General features: G+C 37.1%; 4 protein-coding genes across 6 annotated transcripts in view; 2 read left to right on the top strand and 2 right to left on the bottom strand.

The window, feature by feature from the left end:
- Positions 1–513, bottom strand: part of tubg1 (tubulin, gamma 1) — a 10144-nt gene extending 9631 nt beyond the window's left edge. Inside the window, exon 1 of the mRNA XM_037792525.1 lies at positions 290–513. Coding sequence (XP_037648453.1) covers positions 290–338 — 49 coding nt within the window. The 5' untranslated portion in view covers positions 339–513. The remainder of the gene's footprint in view (positions 1–289) is intronic.
- Positions 514–2394: 1881 nt separating this feature from the next.
- On the top strand, positions 2395–13021 carry retreg3 (reticulophagy regulator family member 3). Its single transcript, XM_037791625.1, has 10 exons — positions 2395–2525; positions 2665–2958; positions 5843–5949; positions 6738–6768; positions 6949–7075; positions 7924–8008; positions 8649–8786; positions 9215–9294; positions 10398–10530; positions 10620–13021. The coding sequence occupies exons 2-10, from the start codon at positions 2696–2698 to the stop codon at positions 11168–11170; spliced, it is 1515 nt and encodes a 504-aa protein (XP_037647553.1). The 5' UTR covers positions 2395–2525; positions 2665–2695; the 3' UTR covers positions 11171–13021.
- A 1123-nt stretch (positions 13022–14144) lies between these two features.
- On the top strand, positions 14145–18296 carry LOC119501322 (PSMC3 interacting protein). 2 transcript variants are annotated; one of them, XM_037791629.1, is made up of 9 exons: positions 14145–14288; positions 14758–14858; positions 14948–15037; positions 15149–15260; positions 16720–16865; positions 16997–17050; positions 17148–17207; positions 17532–17625; positions 18183–18296. In XM_037791629.1, exons 1-8 carry the CDS (start codon positions 14270–14272, stop codon positions 17586–17588), a joined length of 639 nt encoding a protein of 212 aa, XP_037647557.1. In that variant the 5' UTR covers positions 14145–14269; the 3' UTR covers positions 17589–17625; positions 18183–18296. The 2 variants fall into 2 exon arrangements, with proteins under 2 accessions (XP_037647557.1, XP_037647556.1); XM_037791628.1 differs by lacking the exon at positions 18183–18296 and having other exon boundaries at positions 17532–18143.
- On the bottom strand, positions 17676–25049 carry mlx (MAX dimerization protein MLX). Of its 2 annotated transcripts, none has more exons than XM_037791626.1 (8): positions 24930–25049; positions 22787–22823; positions 22538–22627; positions 21232–21341; positions 20980–21082; positions 20265–20364; positions 19789–19990; positions 17676–19642 (listed from the first exon to the last, which is right to left on the bottom strand). In XM_037791626.1, exons 1-8 carry the CDS (start codon positions 24966–24968, stop codon positions 19586–19588), a joined length of 738 nt encoding a protein of 245 aa, XP_037647554.1. In that variant the 5' UTR covers positions 24969–25049; the 3' UTR covers positions 17676–19585. The 2 variants fall into 2 exon arrangements, with proteins under 2 accessions (XP_037647554.1, XP_037647555.1); XM_037791627.1 differs by having other exon boundaries at positions 22787–22842; positions 24930–24965.
- Positions 25050–26641: the final 1592 nt, after the last annotated feature.

Raw genomic sequence — 26641 nt, 5'->3', positions numbered from 1 at the left:
GTTAGCTCACATTTGAGATGCACGAGCTTATGAGAGGGACAGTAAACACGTCATGTAACGTTCAGGTAACGTCTGAAATCACACTGCACAGGTAACTTGTATTGTTTTGGCTATGTAGAGACACAATTAGCCACAAATCAGCTGAGCTTGCATAGACTGTCGCTGTTTATGTTATATTTAGATTTCAGCTAGACTTGATACTAACAGCTAACGTTAGCTAACAGATCATCTCAGCTAGCTATCTTAAATCCTGACTAACGTCATAATGTTATCATGTAAAGCAGCATACTTTGATTTCCACATTGTCCCAGCTGGAGCGTTATGATTTCTCTCGGCATGTTCAGTCCTTCAGTTGCTCCTTATTTAGCTGAACTGCTAGCCTGCTTGCTAGCTGAATAATAGCAGAAAGTAGTCCAGTGTGCTCAAACCGCTTCACCAACAACATCAACCACCAACCAGCCCGCTGCTGCTGCTGCTGCTTCCCGCTTGGTGCTGATGTGACGCTCAAGGCCTATAGAAGGAGGATGGGTCACTGGTCTTGGAGTTTTGGGTACAACGCATGCGCAGTTTAACTGTAGCTGCAGTCGTGCGTTTTGATTGGCTCAATTTCAGACCAGATTTTACTGCGCATGCGTGGTACCCCGAACGATGACGTGTTGATGACGTAGATTGTAGCCTCCTTCTATAGGCCTTGGTGACGCTCTACGCAGTCGTCGTCTTCTTCTTCTTCTTCTTCTTCTGCTTCTTCTTTAAGGTTTATTGGCGGTTTGCAAACAATGATTTGTTGCATTACCGCCACCACCTGGTGGAGAGTGGATCAATCTGGCTAATATTTACTATATCCAAAAAAAAAGAAAAAGAAAAAGAAAACAAACAACCTCATATTTTTCCAATCATATTAATTTGTCTAAAATACTGAAATAATGTTCTATAACACTCATTTAGTATACATATATATGTATATATTATTATTATTATTATTATTATTATTATTATGATCATTATTACAATATTTTGACTTTATTTGACAGTGACAGAAGAGATACAGACAGGAGAAGTTGCCACATTGCGTAACTACATCTCTGTATATTTTTAAGTTATTTATTTATTTATCTATTTATTTATTATTATTATTATTATATTTTGACTTTATTTGATAGTGACAGAAGAGATTTTGATATGAGATGTTTAGATATATTTTATTTTATTCTGTACTGTTTTTTGTAAGTATTTAATTTTTTTTATTGGATTGTTTTCCACTGTTTGGTTTTTCTGCACATTTTGTGTACTTATTGTTGTTGTTTAACTTTTGTTGTATTTTTTAAATTATGTTAGTTTAGATCTTTCTTCCATTTTTGTTATTGTTTTTTTTTCTCCTGGGGTTGGGGGGAGGTCTTTTGTATAAGCCTGTGGCTTCTTGACCTCTCCTGACACATTTCTTGTTTTTTTTATTGACTGGATTTTCTGCAGTTTTATATATGTGCAAATAAATAAATAAAATAAATAATTAGTTTTTCTGCCCTCTTGTGGTCACAACCAGTAACTACACTTGCTTATCAAGTTAGACACAATAGTATAGTATTACTTCCGGTTAAATCCTTCAAAATAAAACATTATATTATGATATAGTTACACAATGTGGCCACCGGATGGGCACTAAAGACACATAAATACCGTTAACTCTTTTAACAAACCATCAACTCTCTAGTGCCAAGCCTAAAGGCAGACTTTTCTATGAATAGTTCTTTCCTCGCCTCCTTAAATATACAAAAAAAAAAGATATGGTGGCTCCTTGGTTACTTAGTTGTGCACTTTTTGTATTCACATCTGCTTAGTCACCCTATTTATTTTGTTATCTTTTTTTAATTTTTTTATAAATCTTCAAATGCCAGTGTAAGATAATGTATGCCTGGTTATTATTCAGACAGAAGTGATTGTATGAGGTTCTTGTTGTGCTCAACAGGATCAAAATGACCTCAGCGTTTATTTACTGTTTTATTCCATATATCTGATTTTTTCCTAAATTTTCCGATGAACTCTTTCCATCTAAAATATGCACAATTCATATTTAAAAAAACACAATAAGGGACATTTTCATCGAAGCTTTATTTTGTAATCACACCTCTGTTGCATTTACAGGTCACAGTTTAACGTGCGTGTGTTTCTGATTAACATTTCAATGATACATAAAAAGTAATAATCCTCTTATTGCACAACAAGACCTACATATCAAATTGAATAAACACATATATATAGATATTTTTCAACTTTATTTGCATCGTACACAGCCAATACAGAACCATGAAGGATTAAAAACAAAAACATTTTTTTTTGTCAATGTAACTGCTTAAAAATAAACAAAACCAAAATATTCCCATTACACCTGAACGCAGCGTGACGCAGGGCTTATTCTGGCTTCTGATTGGTCAGCTCGAGAAAGCTCAGAAAAAAACAGGTGACGCCATATTGTTAGCTTCACGAAGAGAAGAGCGAGCTCTACATTTCTCAGTAAAGATGCCAAAATAGTACGTGTCACCTTCATTTTTAACACATTTTAACACTATCTTTAATAGCTATATTATAGCATTACTTGTAATATAGTGAGGTGTTAAGTATTACACGTTGTTAGACTGTTTCCACTCACAAGTGTCTTGTGTTTCACAGGCTGACTTTGATCGACTGTAGTTGCTAAGAGATGGCGCACACTGGAGCGATGGAAGAAGACGCAGCTCTGGGTGCTTGTTGCTCTGTCCAGCAGGGGTCTGGTGGTAGTAGTGTGTTTCTGAGAAGTCGACCATGCTCCAGCGAGAGAGACGGTCAGGTGAAGGCTGTCAAAGCTGCTCTTCAGTCCAGGTTGGGGCCCTACGAGCCGGTCCTGACCTACCTACAGTCTGTCCTAGTGTGGGAGAGACCTCTACAGTGTCTGCTGCTCTACACTGTAGTCAACGTGGTCTTCTGGTGAGGCACTTTTTATTATTATTATTGTGTTATAAAGTGATTACAAAACAAGTCAAGTGAACACATGTGCAGGGACATATATATAAAAAAAAAAAAAAATATATATATTATACAGAGAAAGACAAATAAAGTACAAAAACAACACAAGGGGATAAAAGCAGGTTGAAGAGTGTGTGTGTGTGTGTGTGTGTGTGTGTGTGTGTGTGGATAATGGGTGTGTGTTTGGCATTGAATGAGTCTAGATGGTAATATATATATATGCAAGGTAAGGTGCAGGAGTCATGGTTGGTGAACAGTCATGAAGAGAAATCATCACACTGGCAGGTAAGTAAGTATGCTTGAATAATAAGGCAGACTTTTATTTTCAGTCTGTAAAAAATTCCATCAAACAAAGGAAAAAAACACATGGAGGGAAAAATCCTCTGCATTTAGTTACACTGCTCACCACATGCCTGGTGCTGTTCTTTTTTACCACTCTTTCAAAACTCTACTTTCACACATGGTCATATAACATAACAGCAAGCGCTTCCAGTTCAAACTGGCCTATCAGGCGAGTACTGCCATAAGCTCAGACTGGAGACACCTGCAGTGAGAACCTAGGATATATATATATCTATATATATGTCTATATATAGATATACTCTAAAACACATATACTTTACACATGCACACATATCTACACAAACATAAAGATATCCTTCCTTTTATGTGTAGAGCATAGGGGAAACAAAAAGAAAATAAATGAGTAAAATATATATATATATATAATACAGTATATACACATATATATTAATAATATGAATAATAATAAAGATGATGATGATGAAGTCATGATAATAATATCAATAATAATACCAACACTTACAATAATAAGTGAGATAAATAAGTAAATAATAACAATAATAAAGAAAAGAAAATTATGTTTTAGGTTGTTCTGGTGAGTTTTAAGCTCAAGCTTATATTAGCACATGTGTTGATGATGGCAACCCTGTTCTAGTTTCCTCAGTGTGTTTATAGCAACCTGCGCTCAAACAATACAGAGGCTGTTTGGGTGAAAGCCAATGTGGCAGCTGGTGCTTTTTTTTTTTACACAATGCAAGTGTTTCACCTGTCAATTCAAGACAAGCCAGATGGCCAGCTAGTGGCACTATTTATAGACACACACTTCTACCTCTTTAACTCTAAAGTTGCTCCCTAACAGAACCGTTTTCTTAATCTTGATAACAGCGTGGTGCTGTGGATTATCCTCCTTACTATTTTCATTATTTATGTGTGAGTGTGAGGCTGTGCATAAGGTGTACATTAAAACTGGAATTTACATGTCAATGTGTTGTTGTCTTAGTGTGGTGCATCACATCTATGAGGCATTAAGCACATGTCAGTGAATAGCAGTCTATTTCTTACCATGTGTGATCAGCCCAGAAGTGTACTCAAATGTTTAACATCAAGAAGAAAGTACAGAAAAAAATCAATAGCTGGGGCTGCAAGATATTGGGGGAAAAACGACATTGTGATATATATATATATATATATTTTGCAACCAAATCTTCCTTTTCGGTGTTCCTTGCCCATTTTCAGGTTGAGGTTGAAGGCCTCCTTTGGCTGTTTGATGAACTGATCAAGAATGATCGTGACTGGTGGTTTGCTGTGCACAGTGCACACAGAGGCTGCATGTCACTCACTAACAACAAACTATGTGCATCCAAGATCCCTTAAATCAGAGTAAATTATGTTCTATCACACAGACTTATATTATAAATTAGTTATGGAAAATGTTTTCCTTTTTGTTTCAAGCTGCAAAAAAGTTGTAGCATTGTGTGTTTTGAGTTTACTTGACATTCCACGTCCTGCGATGTGACTATTTCACATGTGCACATTGCGATGTTGATGCTCAAGCGATTTATCGTGCAGCGCTAATCGATAAAAGAAGGTGTAGGACTGGACTGGGACGCTTTATGGCCTAATTTGGTGACCTTGATATTGTTGTGTATGGTAAGAATCACTGACCTGGGAAATAGAGAGGGGAAGCTGGGCTGGCCAGCCTGCTTGTTGAGTTCAGGCATTCAGCCTTTATTCGATTAGACCACTGGGCATGTTAGGCTGCTCATCTTGTCTCCCTTTTACTTGTGCTTCAGCACTCACTCAGTGGTGCAGGCTAGTTTCTGCTCAAAGATATGCACTCATGATTTAATTTTTGCACATGTGTACACATTGTTGTGTTCGTATAGAGCTAGGTTTACTTAAACATTTGCATTTTCTGTTTTTAACCAACTGTAGCTACTAATTGCACTGCTTCCCCAAATACCAAAACACCTCGCTCTGCCAACAAACTCTTTGTTAGGTTAATCTCTAACTGCTGATTGTCAGAATCCTCTAACATTGTTGTGGTCAACACATTTTGAGGTCTTGTGATCTGAAAGTGGAGCAACACTTTGGGACTCTAATTATTGAGGTCCAAAGAAGTGAAATTAATCTGTGTGAAAGTGGACAACCACCTGAAACAACATGATTTAGATGTAGCTTTCCCATGGTTAGTGGGGATTGTATTTATCAGCATTTCCCTGATTTGCCACCCTTTCATTTTATTTATATTACAGCAGTGCCATCAGTTTTGAATAAGAAAATGTATCATCATATTTTAGTATCGTCTTTCCTGGTTAATATCTATGCATTAACTAATGGGTGTAACACACACACCAGATAACTTCCTCTTTTCTTACTTCTGACTAAAGGAAACAGTAGATCATCACTCAAGGGTGTTGTGGTTTCATGAATTATAATAAGTTGTTGAATTGTGTAACTTTGTTAATCGTTTCCTCCCGGGGTAACGGGCATTAAAAGTCCTGTCTGTTCATGTGTTTGCTCTGTTTTTATTCCCCTCCAGGTTCTTCGCCCTGACCTCACTGCGCCTGCTGTTCCTGCTGGCTTCAGGTCTGGCTCTGTTTGTCTGTGTTGATACCTGGAGAAATAAAATCTGGCCAGAGATTAAAGGTGAGAAGTCGCTTTTTATGCATGCATATACAGTACATGTTCTGTGGTTTTCCTTTTTTCTTGCATTAATTGTACCATGTTGCTATGATTGCAACAAATGTATTTTGTCAGAATAGATATGACAACAATCAGCAGCCCTACACTCTGAACTTTGCAAGTGATTTGTATTACATCTGGAACACTTAATCTCCCCAACCTGTTTTTGAACTTGTGTAACATACCAGTTGTCAAAGTCCTGAAGTGGTCAAAGGGTGAAGACGACCTTAAAGGCAGGGTCGGCTATCTTGATAAGCTAGCAAGAGTACACCACATTTAAAAAAGATGATCCAGCCGTAAAACGAGCCCAGTGCTGACAACTCTTTTGCAATGAAAGTAGCTGGCAGCATTAGCTGTCTCTAAATCTAGAGAGAAAGTCACCAAGTCGGCAACACTGACAGTCCATCCCTTCAGGCCTCCCTCCAAAGACACTCCCCCATAATTATTATTATTAACGTGAACAATGAACATGGCTGTTAATAGTACTCACAGCTGTCAAGCTAGCAGCTTGTGGAAGACTCAGGTGATGCACAATGAGTGCTTGGGTAGAGTGCGTACAGGCAAGGTAAGCAGGTAGACCCGTCCAATCACTACATTCAGGCCAAATGAAATGATTAAACAAAAACAAATTTCTAAAATCCTTACCAACCCTGCCTTTAAAAAGAAAGTGCAACACAATTTGGACTACTATTTTTAAAACATTGTACACTCAGTATGTTTCTTAACGTGATGAATGCTCTCTCTCTCCACAGTCAGACACATGGACGAATCAGAGAATGAGAGGTTTGTTACTGTAACCACCAGCCTTCAAAGATAATGCCAACATTATTATTATTATTATTATTATTATTATTATTATTATTAATAATAATAATAATAATAATAATAATAATAATAATAATAATAATAATAATATAAGTAGAAAGCTGCTAAAGGTGTTAATAATTTTCTCTATTTGTGCAGCTGGGGTCTGGTGCAGCCCGGCATCCTCAGTGTGCCTGAACTGTGCCACCACATCGCTGAGGCCTGGGTCAGTGTAGCAGTTGTCTCATCCAGTGTAGTGCAGTACAAACAACGTAACCCTGGCAAGGTGAGGACCACACACCTCATTCTATATATATATCACAGCGTCTGTGTCGGGTATGGAAACACACATTTTAAATTGTGTATTTAATGTCTCTCACATTTGAGAAATGTGACATAGTAATTATTCCAGTCTCATTATTCTCAAACTAGGCACCACAATCCATCCAATATAATAAGTTTAGTGATTATAATAATAGTAAGTGAATGAATGAGTGAATATCAGTATGTTGTCCAGTCTTATTCTGGTTGTAAGCATTGGATACATTCACTATAGTCAAGTAGGTGCAGACCAAGGTTATAATTGTTTTCAATTTTCAATTTTTTTATTTTATTTTTTACTTTTCGATTTTAGTTTTAGTTTTCAGAGTGTGTTTTCTAGTTTTAGTTTAGTTTCAGTTTTTCAGAAATGTATAGTTTTTACGCATTTAGTTTTTGTTAAGGTCAGCTTTAATGTCTCAGAAGTATGTAGCTACATATAAAATACATGGTTGGAGAACTGTGTAGGAATGGCCATAATGTTTAATATTTAATCAAGTCCATTCAGTTTCTGTGGTTCAATGTCACAAGAGTTGATGGAAATTCATGCAGTCTCCTTTTTTCGGTAGTGATATAGCTAAAAAACTAAAACAGAAATTAATTTAAGATCATATTTATTTTATTTTTTTTATAAGTTTTTACCCAGGCAATATAGTTTCAGTTTAGTTTTAGTTTTTCTTAAAGGGTATAGTTAGTTTCATAGTTTAGTTTCAGTTTACTACAAATATATTTCACTTCTTATTTTCGTTTCAGTTTCAGTTTCAGTTGTAGTTTACTTGTGCTGACTTGATTCCCTGTGTGTTGTTGCTCTGTCAGTTCTGTGTGCTGACCTGTGGCGTGTTCACCTGCTTGGCTACGGTTGGACGCTACATTCCTGGATTGGTGCTCTCCTACTCGGCTGGTGAGTCCCGGCAGTTTAATCAGTCCTAAGTACACATCCAGACTTCTTCACAGCACAGTGTTGGCAGGGAAGCTCAGCCTGACTGGTTCTATTAAAAATACATGGGTGGTGAAACCAGATCTGTGGGGCCCCGGTACCAGATCCTAGCCTGTGAGGTGATTAAAGCCGGGATGAGACACACAAGGAAGGAGTGAGGGAGGGAAGGGAGCCAGGCAGAAAGCTAAGGAGGTCAGACTGAGACTGGGCTAATCCCCTATCCTGCTACGAGCGTGGGCTGGAGAGCCGGGGCGGCAAGAGCTGCCAAGGCCTTCTACTCTGACGTCTGAAACAATCCACAGCAGCTCTACAGTTAACTCCCTGCTGCTCCCTCTGCCTCGCCTTTTCTGTATCTCTACTGAAGCGAACACAGGCTTGTGTCTACTTACAGTGATGAGAGTAATCTAAAAACTGAATCTGTACCGAATATAAACAAACACAGCTTTTATGTTACCTTGTGTAAAAAAAAAAAGAAAAGAATATCCGAATACCAAAATTGAAAACCAAATACCTACCCGACGAACAAATAGTCAAATATTCGGGTCCAGTTTGACAGAATTCCCTTCTTCTTTATAACGACTGGTATTCTCTTCCTCTCCTCTAGTATGGGCTACTCTCCTGGCTCCTCTGGGAGCCTATCACAGGATTTTCCAGCATGTGTTAGTGAAGCTGGATCCGGTCCTGCAGCGACTGGACTTCAGTGTTTATGGATACATGATGTCAAAGCCTATCGATAATCAGTGTAAGTAGTACAGCAAATTTATTTCTTTTTATCAGACTACTTTTGATATTTAAAACTTTCTGCATGCTGATCTGACACTGCATATTAAATGAAAATAAAGTCAAAGCCACAATTGAACCTTAAACAAATAACCGTGAAGATAACCTTCACTTGGATTTCACAACTAACAGTGTTATTCTTCTGATCAGTGTTTGTTTGAAATACACTTGAACATGCTCCTTGATTTTACTGCATTAGATATAAGTGATGTCATCAAGCTGCTCATTTGAAGCCAGAAACTCATCATTTTGGCTAAAATGACATGTTGTTAATGCCTTGTCCCCTCTGGTGGAATAAAACCACATGTTGGTTTTACTTGTTGAACTGATTACATGCACTGTTTGTGACTGTAAATGTATAAATGTTGTCTGTATGTTTGTTCACTGCAGTCCTGCGGAGGCCTCTCCGTGGTGCAGCCTCAGGTGAAGACAGTGATAGCGAGGAGGAGTTGGCTGCTTTCTGCCCATCGGTAAGTCTGTTTAACTCCTAAAGTCTTCTATACATATGAACTGTGACTTTTTCTGTCATGTCTACTGTGACTTTTATGACATAGTATACTATGACTTTTTCTTTTTTTTTCTCACAATGACTTTTATGGCATACCATACTGTGACTTTTTTTACTCTTTTTGGCATACTATATTTCTTTTTTACTTTTTATGGCATAATATACTATTTTATTTTTTACTTTTTATGGCATACGATGCAAACCTTTTATATTTTATGAGATACTTTACTTTGACTTTTTAAATTACTTTTTATGGCATACTATACTATGACTTTTTTGTAACTTTTTTTATGGCATATGATACTATGACTTTTTTGTAACTTTTTTTATGGCATATGATACTATGACTTTTTTAAAAAGTCTTTTATGGCATACTATATTATTTTTTGTTTACATTTTATGGAATACTATACATTGCTTTTTTTTAATGACATTTTATGGCATACGATACTATGACTTTTTTAAACTCCTTTATAGCATACTATATTATTTTGTTTTTTATTTTTTGTGGCACACTATACTGTGACTTTTCTATGACTTAAAGTGGTAATTCTAGTTTTCTGTTCTGCTGCGTTTTCGATGTGTTTTTCACATTTTGCTCTCACATAGTAGTTGTGACAACATGCCGCACTTAAGGTTCCCTAAATGGACTCTAGCTTATTAAGCAACTTAAATTAAGCACCCTCTCAGTGTGGACAGTGTATGTTATCAATTCAAATATACAGATAAAACATTCACTACATACCTATGGCTTTGTATTTAGTATGTATCATAGTTTTAGTTACAGGAGCACATCTGAGCCATTTCCTGTTGGGGTTAAGAACTTCACATGATGTGCTGTGTCTCTCACGTGCTTGTGTATTTTTCACCTTAATGTGTGAGTTTGTGGTGAAGCCTACAGAAGGTATGAGAGCAAAAATATAGCTAGAACAGAGACAGTTTGCCAACTCTTTATAGCAGAGCGAAAGAGTAAACGTTTATAAAAAGATTTTGACTAACATATATAAAACAACTTGATACAACTTATAAAATATGTTAACATTTTCAATCTTCTGTCTCTCCTAGTTTGATGATGCTATTGTTATGAAGGAACTTGCTCTCACCGACTCTGAGCATTCTGATGCTGAGGTGTCCTACACTGATAATGGAACATTTAACCTATCGCGTGGCCAGACCCCGCTCACAGAGGGCTCTGAGGGTAAGTACGCAGGTGTTGCAGATTTCTTTTTCCTTTATTTTCTGGTTTGTTCTGGTCCCTCACCATGTTCCTGCCTGTATTTTGGTCAGATCTTGACAGACACAGTGATGCTGAGGAATCCTTTGCTCAAGACCTCCCAGACTTCCCCTCCATAAACCCTGATCACACTCTGATGGATGACGACGATGACACCAGCATAGGTCTACCTAGTCTGGCTATGTCTGGGCTAACTAGTCACCGGGCTTCAGTGCTGGATATAGATGCTCATCTGGACTCAGATCAGGAGGATCTGGATACAGAACTTTCTCTCAGCGGTCTGCCACTTGCCTCTGATTTTGCCGGAGACTTGGCCGGAGTCATCGCCAGCAACATGATCCAGGCAGCGCTGGCCGGGGCGATGCAACCTCGGCCTCCTCCTACCCACCGCAGAGAAGGCCCTCCCAGGGCCGGAGCCCACCGAAGCTACCGCAAGCAGTCCAGCTCCGAGCTGGACACAGACTTGGACGGGGAGGACTTTGAAATGCTGGATCAGTCTGAACTGAACCAGATGGATCCCCTTGCAGGAGGAGGAGGAGGTAGTAGACGAGGAGAGAGCCAGGGATCTAACTTCTTGTCTAGCCTGCTGGGTAAACCACAGTAGTGTGTGTGTGTGTGTGTTGAGTGTGTGTGTGTGTGTGAGAGCGCGTGTGTCCGTACGCCTGTGTGCACGAGTGCAACATCATGGGCAGTGTTCATGTTGATGATTTTAGGTTCCAGCAGCCCTGCTTCTAATTGGCATCAGTTTATCACTGTGAAGAACTTCTTTTCTAACTTTTCAAACTCTTTTCTCCCATACTTTTAAACCCTGATCATCCAGACTTTTATTTTGTAGGCTGAGCAATAGGAGCTGCAACAACAAACATAAAAAACATTCAAACATTACCAGCATTATTGAGCCTTGTTGCAGTCTTTTAATTATTTGCACCCATAAGTTACAAGGGTACTTGTTAGTAACTATAAATAAATAAACAACAGTGCCCATAAAAATCTTTTCTACCAGGAGGTCAAGACATACAGGGCTATTTAACATGGGACCAAATATGACATTCCTGTTGGTTGAGCTGAGCCATATTACTTTGATAATGACATTATGGATCAGCATTACATGTTAATTTAGTTTCTTTAGTCATTTGAATAGCTGATATAGATTTATTTATATATACATAAATCAACCCCTCATTTGTTTTCATCACATTTTGTCAAAAAACCAGCAGTTCATGTTGCTGTTGATATTAGTGCTCTGCTGTTATTTCAAGTAACATGGCTTTTATCCGTTAGATGAATTATTTAATGTTACAGGTTTACAGATTTTAATTAACATTTCTTGAACACTTGTCAGCAGTTGTGGATTTGGACAGCGATTCTCTTCCATGATGAAGATGCAGTTCTCTGTATGACTTTCTTTACTTTTTTCCTTTTCTGCCGTCTAGCATATGAAAGCATCCTCATACATTTTGGAAGCTTGTTTTCTTTTCTTTCAATAATGTCACATTACAGTCTTAAGATATCTGACCTGGAGGAACACATGATGTTATGTTCATGGTATTTATGAACTTGTGCCCCAGGGGGAGGTCTGTTTCTTTTTGTTTGCGTAAGTTCAGAATATTTTTCACTTTCCTGCTCTTTAATACAGCTCAATAACATATGTCCATGTTTAATACCTTGAAGAATGAGCCCTCATTTTTGTGTGTTTTTCTTTTTCAAAAGTAATATTTAAACAAATGTATTAATATCTTTTACCATCCTTGTATTTCATGTAGTTGACAGTTATGCTGAACTTTTTAAGAGAAAAATAAAATATTCAATTCATAGATATTTTACTATTTTAATGCAGAAACATGTTTACATCAAAATTGGCTATAAAAAGTTATCCTAATATCATTTTTTAAAAGTGTTACTATGTAAAGGTTTAAAGTGGCTTTTGTGTGAAGGTGAGCCTGATTTCCTTTTGATGGACAAACCATGTCAGTATGTCAAAACTTTACTGTGGAAATGGCACTAAAAACTTAAATAAGCCACAGTTGAGATTTATTAAAATTAAATATATCGAGTCTAAAAAACAATGCTGGGTTTTAAATAGACACATTGCTCTCTTGATTTGTGTTATTTTGAGAGGAAATTATAGCTGCAAAAGATTAAGCACAATAGGAAAAACTGCTGGATCCACATTCATGGAGGTGAAGTAGGAAAAAGGTGCACTGATAGGAATTTGCTGGGATTTTTAGGGTGGAAAAAGAGGAGGTAGTCTTAGTTGTTTGACTTGGTTTGACCACCGCAGTTAACCAGGATGTTGCTCATTGCTGCTCCATGAAAAGTTAGTTCCTCAGTATGAGTGATCTGTAGTCAGTTACATTAATTAATGTAATGTGCATAGTAGTGTATTTTCTTCTCTGTAATTGGTTTTGATATGTTTTGATGTGCAAATCGTATTGAATAAAATGTTTGCAATTAAGTCTGTCTTGGCTATTATTTCAGGACAGGAGGTGAAAGGTGTACAATAATCTTCCTTCAGGTTCTGAAGGAAACAATCCTCTATACGCTTACAGTAGCCTATATGTGATACCCTGTACTACACTATAATTTCAGCAGACACATGCTTTTGTATTGCTACGCAGATTATAAGATTATAGTTTGTTTTTTCAACATACTATACTATGACTTTTTAACGATATACTATACTACGCCTTTTTTTCTACATACTATACTAGGACTTTTTTACGACATACTATACTAGGACTTTTATTTTTTTGACATACTATACTATGACTTTTTTTTCGACATACTAAAAGTAATTTGGTATTTCACAAAAAAAGTCATAGTATTGTATGTCGAATAAAGTCATAGTATAGTATATCGGAAAAAGTCACTTCGGACTGTTCTCTTCGTATATTTGACTCCGTCATCAGAAGTTAGACCTGAAAATAGACTGTGTCACATAAGGAAAAAAAAGTCAATGTGTCGAAAATAGAGTATGTGCTATAGTATGTGGAAAAAAAGTCATAGTATAGTTTGTCGAAAAAATAAAAAAGTCATAGTATGTAAGTCATAGTATGTATGTATAGTATGTCGAAAAAATAAAAAAGTCATATAATACTATGTTGAAAAAATAAAAAAAAAGTCATAGTATTTTGTCGAAAAAAAAAAGTCATAGTACAGTATGTGGAAAAAAAGTCATACTATGTCGAAGAACAAAAAAAAAGTCATTGTATAGTGTGTCGAAAATAGAAAAAAAATCATGCTATAGTATGTGGAAAAAAAGTCATAGCATAGTTTGTCGAAAAAATAAAAAAGTAACATTATAGCATGTTGAAAATAGTAATAGCATAGTATGTCAAAAAGAGTCTTTTAAAAGTCTTAGTATCGTGTGTCGAAAAAAGTCATAGTATAATGGGCCAAAAAAAAAAGTCATTATTATTATAAGTCACATATAGTATGTTGAAAAAATAAAAAAGTCATACTATAAGACTTACAGTCCCTTTAATTTGTAGACCAGCCACAATTCCAGAGCTCTCACTCTGCTCTTCTTTGCGGGTATCACAAATTTTTTTTTTTTTTTAAAGGACAGCCTCATGTGGTCGCGTGGGGGCGATATTATTTCTACCAGTGTGTTGCATCTTAAAGCATAAACGATCTTTTCCGTGACGCATATTTCGCGGGAAACTCGGTTTGTAAAGCTGAAGGTAACGTGTAGAAGTTAGAGATGAGTAAAAAGGATAACGGTAAGAGTTCACATTATGTCTGTTTATGTTTCTGACTGTAACAAGATAGCTGTCCTATCCGACTCTGGTATCGAGGTGAACGAGGCTGATATGATCTCAGATTATACAGTTTTACTCAAGAAGCTATCAGCTAATAGCCACATAGCCTACAGCATAATAAGATAACGTTAGCTCTCAAACCTTTTCATTTGAGCTTCTTCATTGTTCACTGGTGTCTTAAGCTCACTTTGGCATAAACATACAAACAAAGACAAAATAAAGGCCTACAACATAAAGTAAAATAATAAGGGCTAGGGTACCATTAATATGAGTCAAGGCACCTTAAAAGATCCAAATACCACACAAATCCAGCTGTCATTTCTAGCTATGGTTGAGGTTTAATCAGCTATAATATTTTAAATTGAAGTACCATTTGGGAATGTTTGTGTCAGCCCATATTATGATCACATTCACCTGCTGTCATCCACAGGCTCCACACTCATCCTTGCATATCTGAATGAGAAGAACAGACCCTACAGTGCTCAGGATGTCTTTTGCAATTTACAAAAGCAGCATGGATTTGGCAAAACGGTGAGATTAATACTTACTTATAAGATGATTGTGCTGTGTGTCAGTGTAGCTTACAATTAATGATTGATTGCATATTTGTGATTCACCAGGCAGTGGTCAAAGCCATGGAGCTGCTGGCTCTAGAGGGCAAGATAAAGGAGAAAATGTATGGAAAGCAAAAGATTTATTTTGCTGATCAGGTTAGTGTGTTCATCTGAAATACAGTATTGTTGTGGAAAGTAGGCACTGAAAGTCATTTCTGCCAAAAACTGCTATTAACAATAGTCTTCTGCTGCTAACCTTCCCTACAGTCTCAGTTCAAAGACGTGAACGATGCAGACCTGAAGACGATGGACTGTCAGATCTCACAGCTCAATGCAGAGGCGCAGTCGCTCACCCAGAGCTGCAGACAGCTAAATTCAGGTGAAGTAAACTGGTCATCTTTACAAGTTGGTGTCTAAAGACAGAGGCCCTGTTCAGACCTGGTATTAACATGCGTCCTGAGTGATCCGATCATAAGTGGACAGCAAGTACAGGTGTGAACTCACTCAAGATGCATTGAGATCTGATCACTCAGACCACATTCAGAGGTGGTCTGGGCCACATATGGCCACATTCAGTGGGTACGCAAATGTGTCCGGGGCCACATTGAAGGACCGCCTACGCAACTGACGTCCCGCTTGGATCCGCAGGGTTTCACTGCGCTTCTCATGTGACTAGACAGGCAGACGCGAGCACTTGTTTGCCTTGCGGCATGAAAACGGCTTCTGTGCTCTACTGTATTCTGTCGGTTCAACTGTATTTTATTAAAATTTATCTTATCTATAGGCTACATAATCTACAGACTATCAGATTAGGCATGGGAAGTGTGTTATTATCATACTATCGGAGATGTGTCGCGCCCGCCCAAATGAATCGCACATTTTGTATTTGTTCAAAATGCACCTTAAAGGGAGATTTGTCAAGTATCTGATACTCTTATCAACATGGGAGTGGATAAATATGCTGCAAAAGTATGTATGTATTTGTTATTAGAAATGAATTAACAACACAAAACAATGACAAATATAGTTCAGAATATTTAGCATAAAGAAATATGCGCATATCATAACATGGCAAACTGAAGCCCAACAGGCAACAACAGCTGTCAGTGTGTCAGCGTGCTGACTTGACAATGACTTGATCCAAACTGCATGTGATTATCATAAAGAGGGCATGTCTGTAAAGGGGAGACTCGTGGGTACCCATAGAACCCATTTTCATTCACATATCTTGAGGTCAGAGGTCAAGGGACCCCTTTGGAAATGGCCATGCCAACTTAAACAAAATTTAGTTTAAGTTTGGAGCGTTATTTAACCTCCTTCCCCACAAGCTATTATGGCATGGCTGGTACCAATGGATTCCTTAAGTTTTTAGTTTCATATGATGCCAGTATATTCACTCTAACTTTAAAACAGAGTCCGCTACAACCTACAAATTGCAAGTTGCGTTAATTCGTTAAAAATATTAGTGGCGCGAAAACAAAATTGCGTTAACGTGTTATCACTTTAACTTTTACAGCCCTAGTATTTGTGTGTAGATTGGACATGCATTTGTGAGTGCCCAAAAATACGCACAAATTGTTGTACACACTCACTCTTATTTTTCATTTTAGATCATGTAATACACATTTGTGACCATTTTCAGACTAATTTCACTCCATACTACACAGTACCAAGATATGTGCATTTTGCACAGTTTTAGGCCACAGACAGAATCTTGCTAATTGCTATACAAGTACAGTAAATGGTTTACTTCTCCGTACTCAAGGAACCGTGTTTTTTGTTGTACTGCATTATGAAAGGGAATGTTATTTACATTTGTGTGACCTTCTCACTAACAGAGCTGAAGGAGCTCAGTAGCTCCCTGACAACAGAGGAAATGATGTCAGAGATCAAGGAGCTGAAAGCAGAGTGTTCGGGGTACAGAGCGCGCGTGGAGAAGATAAAGTCAGCCACAAATCACGTCACACCAGAAGAGAAAGCGAAGGTCGGGAATGCATTTATGCTTTTCTAATTACAGCAAAACATCTTATAAACCTAGTAAAGATACTACTATTGTTGTTTCTCTGTTTGCTGTACAGTATGGTAGTACAATGCTCATAATATTTTGATTTACAGGTTTACAAGGACCGGAATGTTTACGTGAAAGAGTGGAAGAAGAGGAAGAGACTGGTATGTATATTGAGCTGCAATTATGATTGTTATCATAAAGAGACAAATGCTGTTGCCACTAAATTCTTAAAACTTTGTTGTGCTTTGTTTCTCTCAGGCTTCAGACATGATGGATGCAATCCTGGAAGGGTATCCTAAGAGCAAGAAGCAGTTCCTGGTGAGTGAAACAAGCTCATAAAATCCACCTTCTAAAACTCAACCTCATGACACCACGTGTGTTTTGCTTGTGTGTCAGTGTTTTTTTATTCACAGTACAGTCAATTCAATTCAAGAGACAGACAGACGCACAGGGAGAGAGGCACACAGAGACAGACAGACAGACAGGGAGAGGCACACACACACACACACACACACACAGAAACAGAGAGAGAGACAGACAGACAGAGACATACAGAGACAGACGCACGCATGCACGCACGCATGCACGCACACACACAGAGAGACAGACAGACTAATATAATACGTGGTGTTTCCCTCACAGGAGGAAGTTGGAGTGGAGACTGATGAGGACTGTAAGGTGACCGTGCCAAGTGATTGAAACACCAAGAAAACGCTTGTTCATCCACTTCATCAATGTAAGCCTGTGCAGTGCTTAGCAAAGAATATAGATTATACACCAGAGCAGTGTGAGCACAGCACATTCTTTATTTATAACCTCTCTTGAACAAACAGTACATCTTTTAATTGAAAGTTGAACTTCCGCTGTATTTGAAAGTACATTTATACAAAAATACCTGTCATTTGCGAGACACTAAAACTACGTCACATCATTAGACAGCACTGGTGGATGCTTATCACCTCAGAGGCAACATTGGTTTATTTTTTTTCCTTTTTTAAAGCCATAAAACCAATCCTGAGCCTACGATGTAAATGTTAACCAATTAGTCAGCTGTGCGTTCTTTGTTCATTTATGTTCAGGCCCATATTGCTGCCATGTTTCTTTGAAAAAACTGTACATAATAGAACCACAATGTATAAAGCATGGAGGGTATTCATGACCTTAAGGTATTATGGAGGGTTGTCATGTTTTTTTTCCTCCTTTGAAATGCTTCTTCAGTATTGCTTCCAAGTTATTAAATGGTAATGACAGTAACTTTTTGACACTGAAGTGCTAACATATCTTATTTTACAGGTTCATTAGCTGCACAGATGAGGACTACTGTCCAGCTATATGATTTGTCCTTTTCTGCTGCACTTAATTTCCATATTACTAGGGGCAAATAAATGTAATATATTTCTTTCTATAGGTTGACTCTTTGGATGGTAATATACAGTAGCTGGCTGTTATTAAACAGCTATAAAAGACAATACTTGAAGCAACAAGACAGAGTCAAAAGTTAAATTTCCCTGTGATTAAAGCAAGAACAGTTAAGCGACTCTACTGAACAGATTAACCATGTGTATGACAGATTTTACTTACTCAGATTCGCAAGAAAACCATCACGAAAATAAGCTTTATATCATATGTTTAAAAATGTAAAATTAAGTCTTTTTTTTTTTTTTTTATTACAACGGCTGGAAATCTTTCACCAGGAAGCTGTACGAGCACAGTGATAATTTTCATAAAGATCAGCCCTGAACAGTCAGAAGATTTTCTACTTAGTGGTGTTGACAATTCACAAGTGGTTCTTACTATCACACTGTTTGGAATGAACCGTTTCTGATCATAAAAGCCACTGAAAAAAGAAAAATACCATTCATAGATGATATATGATTCATAAATATTAATGCTGCCTACATTGCACCCCTGTCACCTGTGAGATTTCAGCTGCGTTAATGAAAAACTCTAATAAAATGCTGAAGTGCCATAGAGCGCGTTCATGATTGCACAGTTAAAAGAAATGACAGTTACCCTGCAGTAGTATAGTATTTAACACTGTCTGCTACGGTTCAGGAGTGGTATGGCTGACTCACAATGTTTGTGCACTGAAGCCGAGAGGAGCCTTTGGATCACGATTAGCCTGCAAATATATGCTTGACATAACTGGGGAGGGTGTTGGCTCATGAGTTTTTACATGTTTCATCACCCTGTCTCTCTATTTCCGTGAGTTAGGTTGATAGATTGCAGAAGCAATACGATCGATCTGTAATAGGATTGGTTTCAACTTATTTAAGGGCAACTCCGGTTACTTCCGTGACTACCACTAGTTGCACACTATACTGGCGTGTCTAACTGATGCATTTAAGGTACATTCATTTCCAAACTATTATTTTTTTTACTTCTGAGCTCTTGTGTTTCCCCTGCATTTCTTAGCAGAACAATAGTAAGAAATATGAACAGTCAGCAGAGGCTGAATATGCTCAGCTATCTGTATGTATGTACACTTACAATCAGAAATCCACTGCAACTTCTCATCTCTGCCCATAGAGTGAGGTTGAGGTAATCCAATTGCAGCCAGGGAGTCGCTGATGAGCTGAAGTGAGTGTAAATACTGCGGTGTGGCCTGAGGCTGATTGAAGTTTTTACTCCACCCTGAGAGGCCGGAGCAAGCCCAAAGTCAATTTATGGGAGTTAAGTCCAGCGGTTTCACTCAATCAGTAAAGCTGACCACTGAGCTGCCGGAGCACTCCAACGACAAATTCCCTCAGTGTCTAAGAAGGAACAGAAGAAGACACACACACACTGTTATCTCAACATTAAAGAGTAACTTTGGTATTTTTTCAACCTGCAACCTGTTTTCCCATGTTTTGGTGTCCAAGACACCAAACCAAGACTAAGTGTCAAAAATATTCCTCACCTGTGGCTTGCAGTGCTCCTCAATCCAGCTGAAAACGCAGGCAGAGAGTTCTTGAAAGCTGCTCACTGAAACAGAATTGCTAAAAGACTGGAACAGGGAGTCCATGATGCTCTGAAAGATGTTGAACTTGACCTGGTCCGACACCTGATCCTCTCCCTGCTGTGGGTTGTTCTGGTGGGCCTTCACTATGTGCTCATAGTTCCTATTAAGAGAGACAATCACTGTTCACTGCATCACAAAATATGCAATTTAATTAATGGTTACAGCTAATTCATAAAGAAATTATTAAGTGGAGTTAGATGAATTTGTTTGCCTCCACAGCAAGCGTCACAATAAAAATCCAAATGCATTTTAAGGTTTTATTTGAGGATATTGCATTTCTTTAATTTTAGATCCGATAGTACCGTTGCTACAGTCTTAGTTTGCCAACTGTAGAATAAATTTTATGAAAAAAGGTTTGTGAACCACTAACTCACGTTTTCATGATTTTTAGCGCCATCACTTCTTTCCTCAGTACAGAAACTTCCTCCTCTTGCTTCTTCTTTTCTTTATGAAGAAAATGGATGTAATCGATTGCTGCAAACAAATACAAGAATGCATCTGTCAGGGATTTCTTCACTCCACACAGCTTTGATTGTCCATTTTCGGAAGGTGTTGTCTCTCCACAACCACTGCACGTACACCAAAATGCCGCCACTTCCTCTTTTTCCCCTAATAAAGAAATTTGAGCAAGTGCCGATATATCTGCTGCGTAATATTTTAGTCTCCATCTTTCTATTAAACTCTCAGGTCATAATATATAAATATATATATATTAAAAAAATATATATATAAATATATATATATATGTATATAAATATATTCATTCATTCATCATCACTGAGGTCACAAGTTGGTATTCAGTAAACCAACACCTATTATATATATGCCCTTTTTTCTTTTCAATTATTGTCTTTTTTGCTTGCTTTGTGTAAGTAATGTGAGCATGTGAGACTAATAAAGATAGTGAGATGTCAAATGATGATTTAAAGGTGTTAAATGCGAGATTGGGAGCATTTTTACTGCCTCCGCATTGCACTCAACATGGCGGTGGCTCGCAGCTAACTATTCCAAATACAAACATCATTCATGAGGTTGACCTCTAAGTGTTCGTCCAATAACATCACATCTTCCAATAAGATCACATCTTACTTTTCTGTAGCACAGTAGCCTTGCTGATCTTCTGTGCTCCAACTGCGAATTCAGACTGCTGCTGGCAGGTTGGTACTATGGACTGGAGGTCATCGTAGCCTTTCTAAAGGGACAAAAAAATTTGTATTTAAGTACTGAGGAAATGAAAATAAAAAATATACAACTCAATCTTTTTAAAAGGTATGTGTGGTGTATCTACGTGCAATAAGTCCCAGAGACTTGCATCCTATTTGCAGTCTATTGTAGCCTTACCTTGATAGCATCCCTACGCTTCTGCTCAGCCTGTGTGTGTGCTTGTCTCCGTCGATCTTTATACGAGTCCTTATATGACGTCTCATGTCTGTAGTCGCTGTCTTCATCATCTATTCAAAAATATATATTAACACTCAGATTAAGAAATATGCTTCTGACATGTGTCTATGACATGGAATACCAGTTAACATACTGGCAGATGCACAATTTACAACTTTGCTGTTAAATAGGACTTTTCGGAAACATAGCGAGGATTAAGCTCATTTTAGTTGGTCTAAACACGCCATAACAAGACTTTTCTTCAGAGACTGGAAGATGAATTTATAGATTTAATTAAAATACTAAAATCGAGCTTCAGTCCATTTTCTTCCATCATAGAAATTCAGCCAACACTGGACCATTTTTCATCTCAGTAGGATTGACAGAATGGTAACTGGACTTGCATTTATATATCACCTTTCTAGTCTTCCAACCACTCAAAGCGCTTTACACTACATGTCTACATTTAGCCCATTCACACACACATTCATACACTGTGCCAGGTGCCAAACTGCTCATCAGGATGTAAACTAATGCTCATTCACACACACTGATGGCACAGCATTCAGGAGCAATTTGGGGTTCAGTATCGTGCCCAAGGACACTTCGACGTGCTGACTGGAGGAGCCAAGGATCGAACGGCCAGTTAGTGGACGACCCACTCTACCTCCTGAGCCACAGACGCCCCAGAGAAGCTCATTCATGTCTCAATCAAGTTCTATCGATCATTGTAATGCACTTTAAACTGTCCTACACTAGATAATATTCAACAGAGGCAACTCATAAAACCCTGCTGACAGAATTTAAACAAAGCTATGAAGATGGAACATAGTGCTGCATTCACTGCATTTTATTAAACATATAATTACACAGTATGAACTCCTCTTACTGGTTTTTAAAGCCCTCTATTGGAATTACTGTCCTTGAGAGTACCTACGTGCCTTGTGATCTATATCGCTCCGAGTAGCGAGACAAGTTTTTAGTTTTTTAAGGCGTAGGAAGCAAAAATGAAAGAAAGCAGGCTGTGTCTTCATTTAAGCATTTACTTTGAATGAAAGGTGATATACAAATTAAGCCTATTATTCTTAGAAATGTAATCTTAAAATATTTGACAGAATTTAGCGCACAAATACATGCATTATGTATAAGTCATTCAAATTGAGGACCAGTCAGAGAAGCAAATATTCACATCAAAATCTAAATGTAGCAAAAAATCTCTTTTTCAACTGTCTGAAATGTCAAATCCCCTGTGTTACAAACATAATACCTGTATTTGGTACTGAAGAGGCACTTGTCGAGCCGATGCTGTTGGCCCTGGACACAACTGAATCCTTTCTGGCAGTTTCAGCAAAGAAACCTACAGAGAAAGACAGCAGACATCAAAGATTTTTCACTGCAAAGCCAGAAATAGATTGACATGCTAATCATAGAGACCAAAAACACAAGGTCACCGTCACATAGCCTAAATATCAAATGATGTGACAAACAACAGGATGTGAACTGACTGAATACTCACTAGGGTCAAAGCCACTGTCGCTGAAAGCATCGTCTGTCTGCCGAGCCATCCCCAGACAAGAGAAAATGGAAAATGAGAAAATAAGAGGCTGAGATGCTGGAATAAAAATGGTAAAAAAAAAAAACGTGCTGCCCTAAATACGTTGACAATAGACCAATAGCTAGCCTGCCTGTTAGACAGTCTAAACCCCCACTGAGCATTGCCCTGATTTGTCCAATTCATGTATGCAGGAGGGTAAAGAGCTGCACCCAATCAGCACTTCAATCACAGATCCACTGTTTGATCTAGGGCACCACAACACAACAGTTACTTTAATTTGAGGTTCCAAAAATTGTGTCTAGTTCCTTTTTACAATGAATCCAGGAGGACAAAACCCTGAAAACGTGTTCAATTTCAACTAGGGCTGAGTCAACGTGATAACTCAAATTCGTTTTATTCGTTTTGGGACAAGTCATAGTCAAGTCAGCACACTGACACACTGACAGCTGTTGTTGCCTGTTGGTTATGATTTAAGCATATTTCTTTATGCTAAATGCAGTACCTTTGAGGGTTTCTGGACAATATTTATCATTGTTTTGGGTTGTTAATTGATTTCCAATAATAAATATGTACACACATTTACAAGCATATTTGCCCTCTCCCATGTTGATAAGATTATTAAATACTCCCAAATCTCCCTTTAAGGTACATTTTGAACAGATAAAAAATTAATTAATTTGCGATTAATCATGGACACTCATGCAATTAAATTTTCAATTGATTGACAGCCATAATTTCAACATTAAGTCTTGCTAAATGTTTAGAGTGTTTGACAATGAATACTCTGACCAAAGGTTTCACTCTCTCCACCTGCAATATTATCATATTAAAAGAGGATCCCCAAATAAACCTATATCAGACTTGCCAACAGCATCTCTTCTGATCCCTTACATGTTTTAAATGGGGAATACCAACTTCTGCTGTGTTTTTGATACCACACACCAGTGGTTTGCACAGGGTTGGATATATATGTGGTGGGGCTGCAAATAGCAATGACTTTACAAGCTTACTAATGGTAGATTTACTGCAACACTCAGTGCAGACTCTTCACTTTTCACATGGATGTTTGAAAGAAATAAGAAAAACAAAAATGTAATTTGGGTGCACATCTATTTTAAACACAAACGAGGAACATTAGTTGTCCTTTTCAGGCTTTTTTGTTTTAGTTTTTGATACCACACACCAGTGAGGATGGGGCACAGGGTTGGATTTATATGTAGTGGGGCTGCAAATAGCAATTCATTTACAAGCTTATTAATGGTAGATTTCCTGCACCATTCAGTGCAGACTCTTCACTTTCACATGGATGTTTGAAAGAGATAAGAAAAGCAAAAACAAAAATGTAATTTGGGTGCAAACGAGGAACATTAGTTGTCCTTTTTCAGGACGTTTTGTTTACTTAGCAAGCTAGCTAGCTAACTGCTATAGGCAAGGCAAGGCAGCTTTATTTGTAGAGCACATTTCAGCAACAGGGCAATTCAAAGTGCTTTACATAAACATTCAAGAACATTAAGACAAAGTGCAAAAGAACATTAAGACATAATTAAAACAGTTAAAAAAACATTAAAGATTAGAAAATAAAAACAAGCTAGGATAGAAGCTAAAATAGAGTATAACACACAAGAGTAAAAGCTCTAGTGCAGTATAAGATCATTATCTGGTTTAATAAAAGGCAGCAGCAAACAGGAAAGTTGTGCTTTTCTGGGAGCTTGTTCCAGATATGTGGTGCATAAAAACTGATTGTGCTTCTGCATGTTTAGTTGTGACTCTGGGGACACTAAGCAGACCTGATCCAGATGAGCTGAGAGGTCTGGATGGTTCATAACAGAGCAGAAGATCAGACATGTGTTAGTGCTTTGTAAACCAGCAGCAGGATTTTGATTTCTCTATACAAGTAGTTAGCCCTGTGACGTCAGCAAGCGTCACGGAGCTAACGTTAGCCGTCGAGCTAACTAACAAAAGCCCTGCTCCTCCACGTTAAAACGTCAACTTCCAGACAACAATGTTTGCCACTTTATCACTGCTGTTGCGCGGCAGATGTACGAATCAATTTAACAAAAAAAAGTTGAGTTGTTATGTTAATTAACAGCAGTTATCTTCTTACTTTCCAGTGATCCTCCGGCGACGTCGTCGGGTCCGTCATTTTAGAATGTACAATAACTAACTGCTGTGGTGCCTTCACGGGACGCTCGTAAATTACTACTCTACTACTACTAAATTACAGGGAAAACTGAAACCCCTTCTTTCAAATGTCAAAATAAAAAATAATGACTTCTCGCAGACACAGCTAGTAAACGTTTTGGTAGGCTTCGTCGTGAAGTAATTGTAATATTATTTATTAGCAGGTCTATACTAGTTTTTCTTAACAAGGTCCATGTCGGCTGCCCCTCAATCAAATCATCTTGAATGTTCTGATGTCGAGGATCATTCGGTAATTTCCGAGGAGACCGTGAATGCAGCAATCACTCATGCTTTATTTTTTTACTTTCTTTATTGAACACACACTCATTAACATTAGTACAAATACATACTTAGACAGTTAAAAAAACAAAAAAACAACAATACAAAACAAAAATGATTACATATACATTTCATAATGCCAGAGTTTATGTTATATATATTAATAATAGACCATGAATGCAGCAATCATTCATGCTTTATTTTTTTACTTTCTTTATTGAACATACACTCATTAACATAAGTACAAATACATACTTAGACAGTAAAACAAAATAAAAAAACAAGACAAAAAAAGACAAAACAAAAGTGATTACATATACATTTCATGATGCCAGAGTTTATTTTATATATATATATCATATTATATTCATTTAATAATTTAAAAGTCTTAATGGCTTTTTTTTCTTCTTTTTTTTAATAATGCTTTCTTTATTGAACACACGCTCATTAACATAAGTACAAATACATACTTAGACAGTTAAACAAAGAAAGAAAAAAAAAGTCAAACAAAAATGATAACATATCACAATATGCTGCCTTCCACTGTGTAATTGTCTGAAATAAATAAATAATTTATTTTTTAAAATATTTTTATGAGAGCTACAAGTTCTTTTAACATGGTCATGGAGCATATATACTGTATATTTGTATTCTGGGGGTATCATTCCTATGCAGAGGGTAGTTTAGTTTATTTATTGACTACACTGAGGGTGTTTTACATTTTAATTATTTATTTATTTATTATGTTGAGTTGAATGTGCTACTTATTTTGTACTGTGATTACCTTGTGCCTTTTCTACCTTTTTTTCTTTTCTTAAAGCTGACTCGGAGTAAACTGCTCAGAATTCTAATACACTTAGTTGAAAATGGCAAATAAAACTCTTGAATCTTGAAATATACATTTCATAATGCCAGAGTTTATGTTATATATATATATCATATTATATACATTTAATAATTTAAAAGTCTTAATGTCTTTTTTTGTTTTTAACATTGGGTAAGATGGTGCTATATTGTTTGAATTCATTAATAAAATGCAGGAAAGTTGGCTTGGTTCCTGACCATTTTTTCTTATGAATATGACATTTTCCAAAAATAATAAATAATTATATGATATACAGCATGTTATTTTCAATCTTATCTTGACTAATTCATAGCATTACATCAAACATATTTATTTAAACATTCATCTTAAATTTGGCTACATCAATCCAGAACATTCTTGTATATAATTTATTATACAGTGAAAAAAAATTGATGGGAAATACTCTCTTTTTCTAATTCACAGAAATCACACTTAATCTCACACTAATAGCCATCTTAATTTATAGTATATAAATAGTCATCTTTTTTACC

The sequence above is a fragment of the Sebastes umbrosus genome, chromosome 14 (genome assembly GCF_015220745.1).
Source record: "Sebastes umbrosus isolate fSebUmb1 chromosome 14, fSebUmb1.pri, whole genome shotgun sequence".
Lineage (NCBI taxonomy): Eukaryota > Metazoa > Chordata > Actinopteri > Perciformes > Sebastidae > Sebastes > Sebastes umbrosus.
The sequence above is the reverse complement of the archived record's forward strand: the minus strand, read 5'-3'. Positions and strand labels throughout refer to the sequence as shown.

Coding starts and splice junctions, on each gene's coding strand:
- retreg3 (XM_037791625.1), top strand. CDS start 2,696: ATGGCGCACACTGGAGCGATGGAAGAAGACGCAGCTCTGGGTGCTTGT. Junction 6,769..6,948: donor GACGAATCAGAGAATGAGAG/GTTTGTTACTGT, acceptor CTATTTGTGCAG/CTGGGGTCTGGTGCAGCCCG. Junction 10,531..10,619: donor GCTCACAGAGGGCTCTGAGG/GTAAGTACGCAG, acceptor TATTTTGGTCAG/ATCTTGACAGACACAGTGAT.
- LOC119501322 (XM_037791629.1), top strand. Junction 14,859..14,947: donor AGCATGGATTTGGCAAAACG/GTGAGATTAATA, acceptor GTGATTCACCAG/GCAGTGGTCAAAGCCATGGA. Junction 16,866..16,996: donor CACCAGAAGAGAAAGCGAAG/GTCGGGAATGCA, acceptor TTTGATTTACAG/GTTTACAAGGACCGGAATGT.
- mlx (XM_037791626.1), bottom strand. CDS start 24,968: ATGACGGACCCGACGACGTCGCCGGAGGATCACTGGAAA. Junction 22,628..22,786: donor CGACAGTGGCTTTGACCCTA/GTGAGTATTCAG, acceptor CTTTCTCTGTAG/GTTTCTTTGCTGAAACTGCC. Junction 21,083..21,231: donor AGCGTAGGGATGCTATCAAG/GTAAGGCTACAA, acceptor TTGTCCCTTTAG/AAAGGCTACGATGACCTCCA.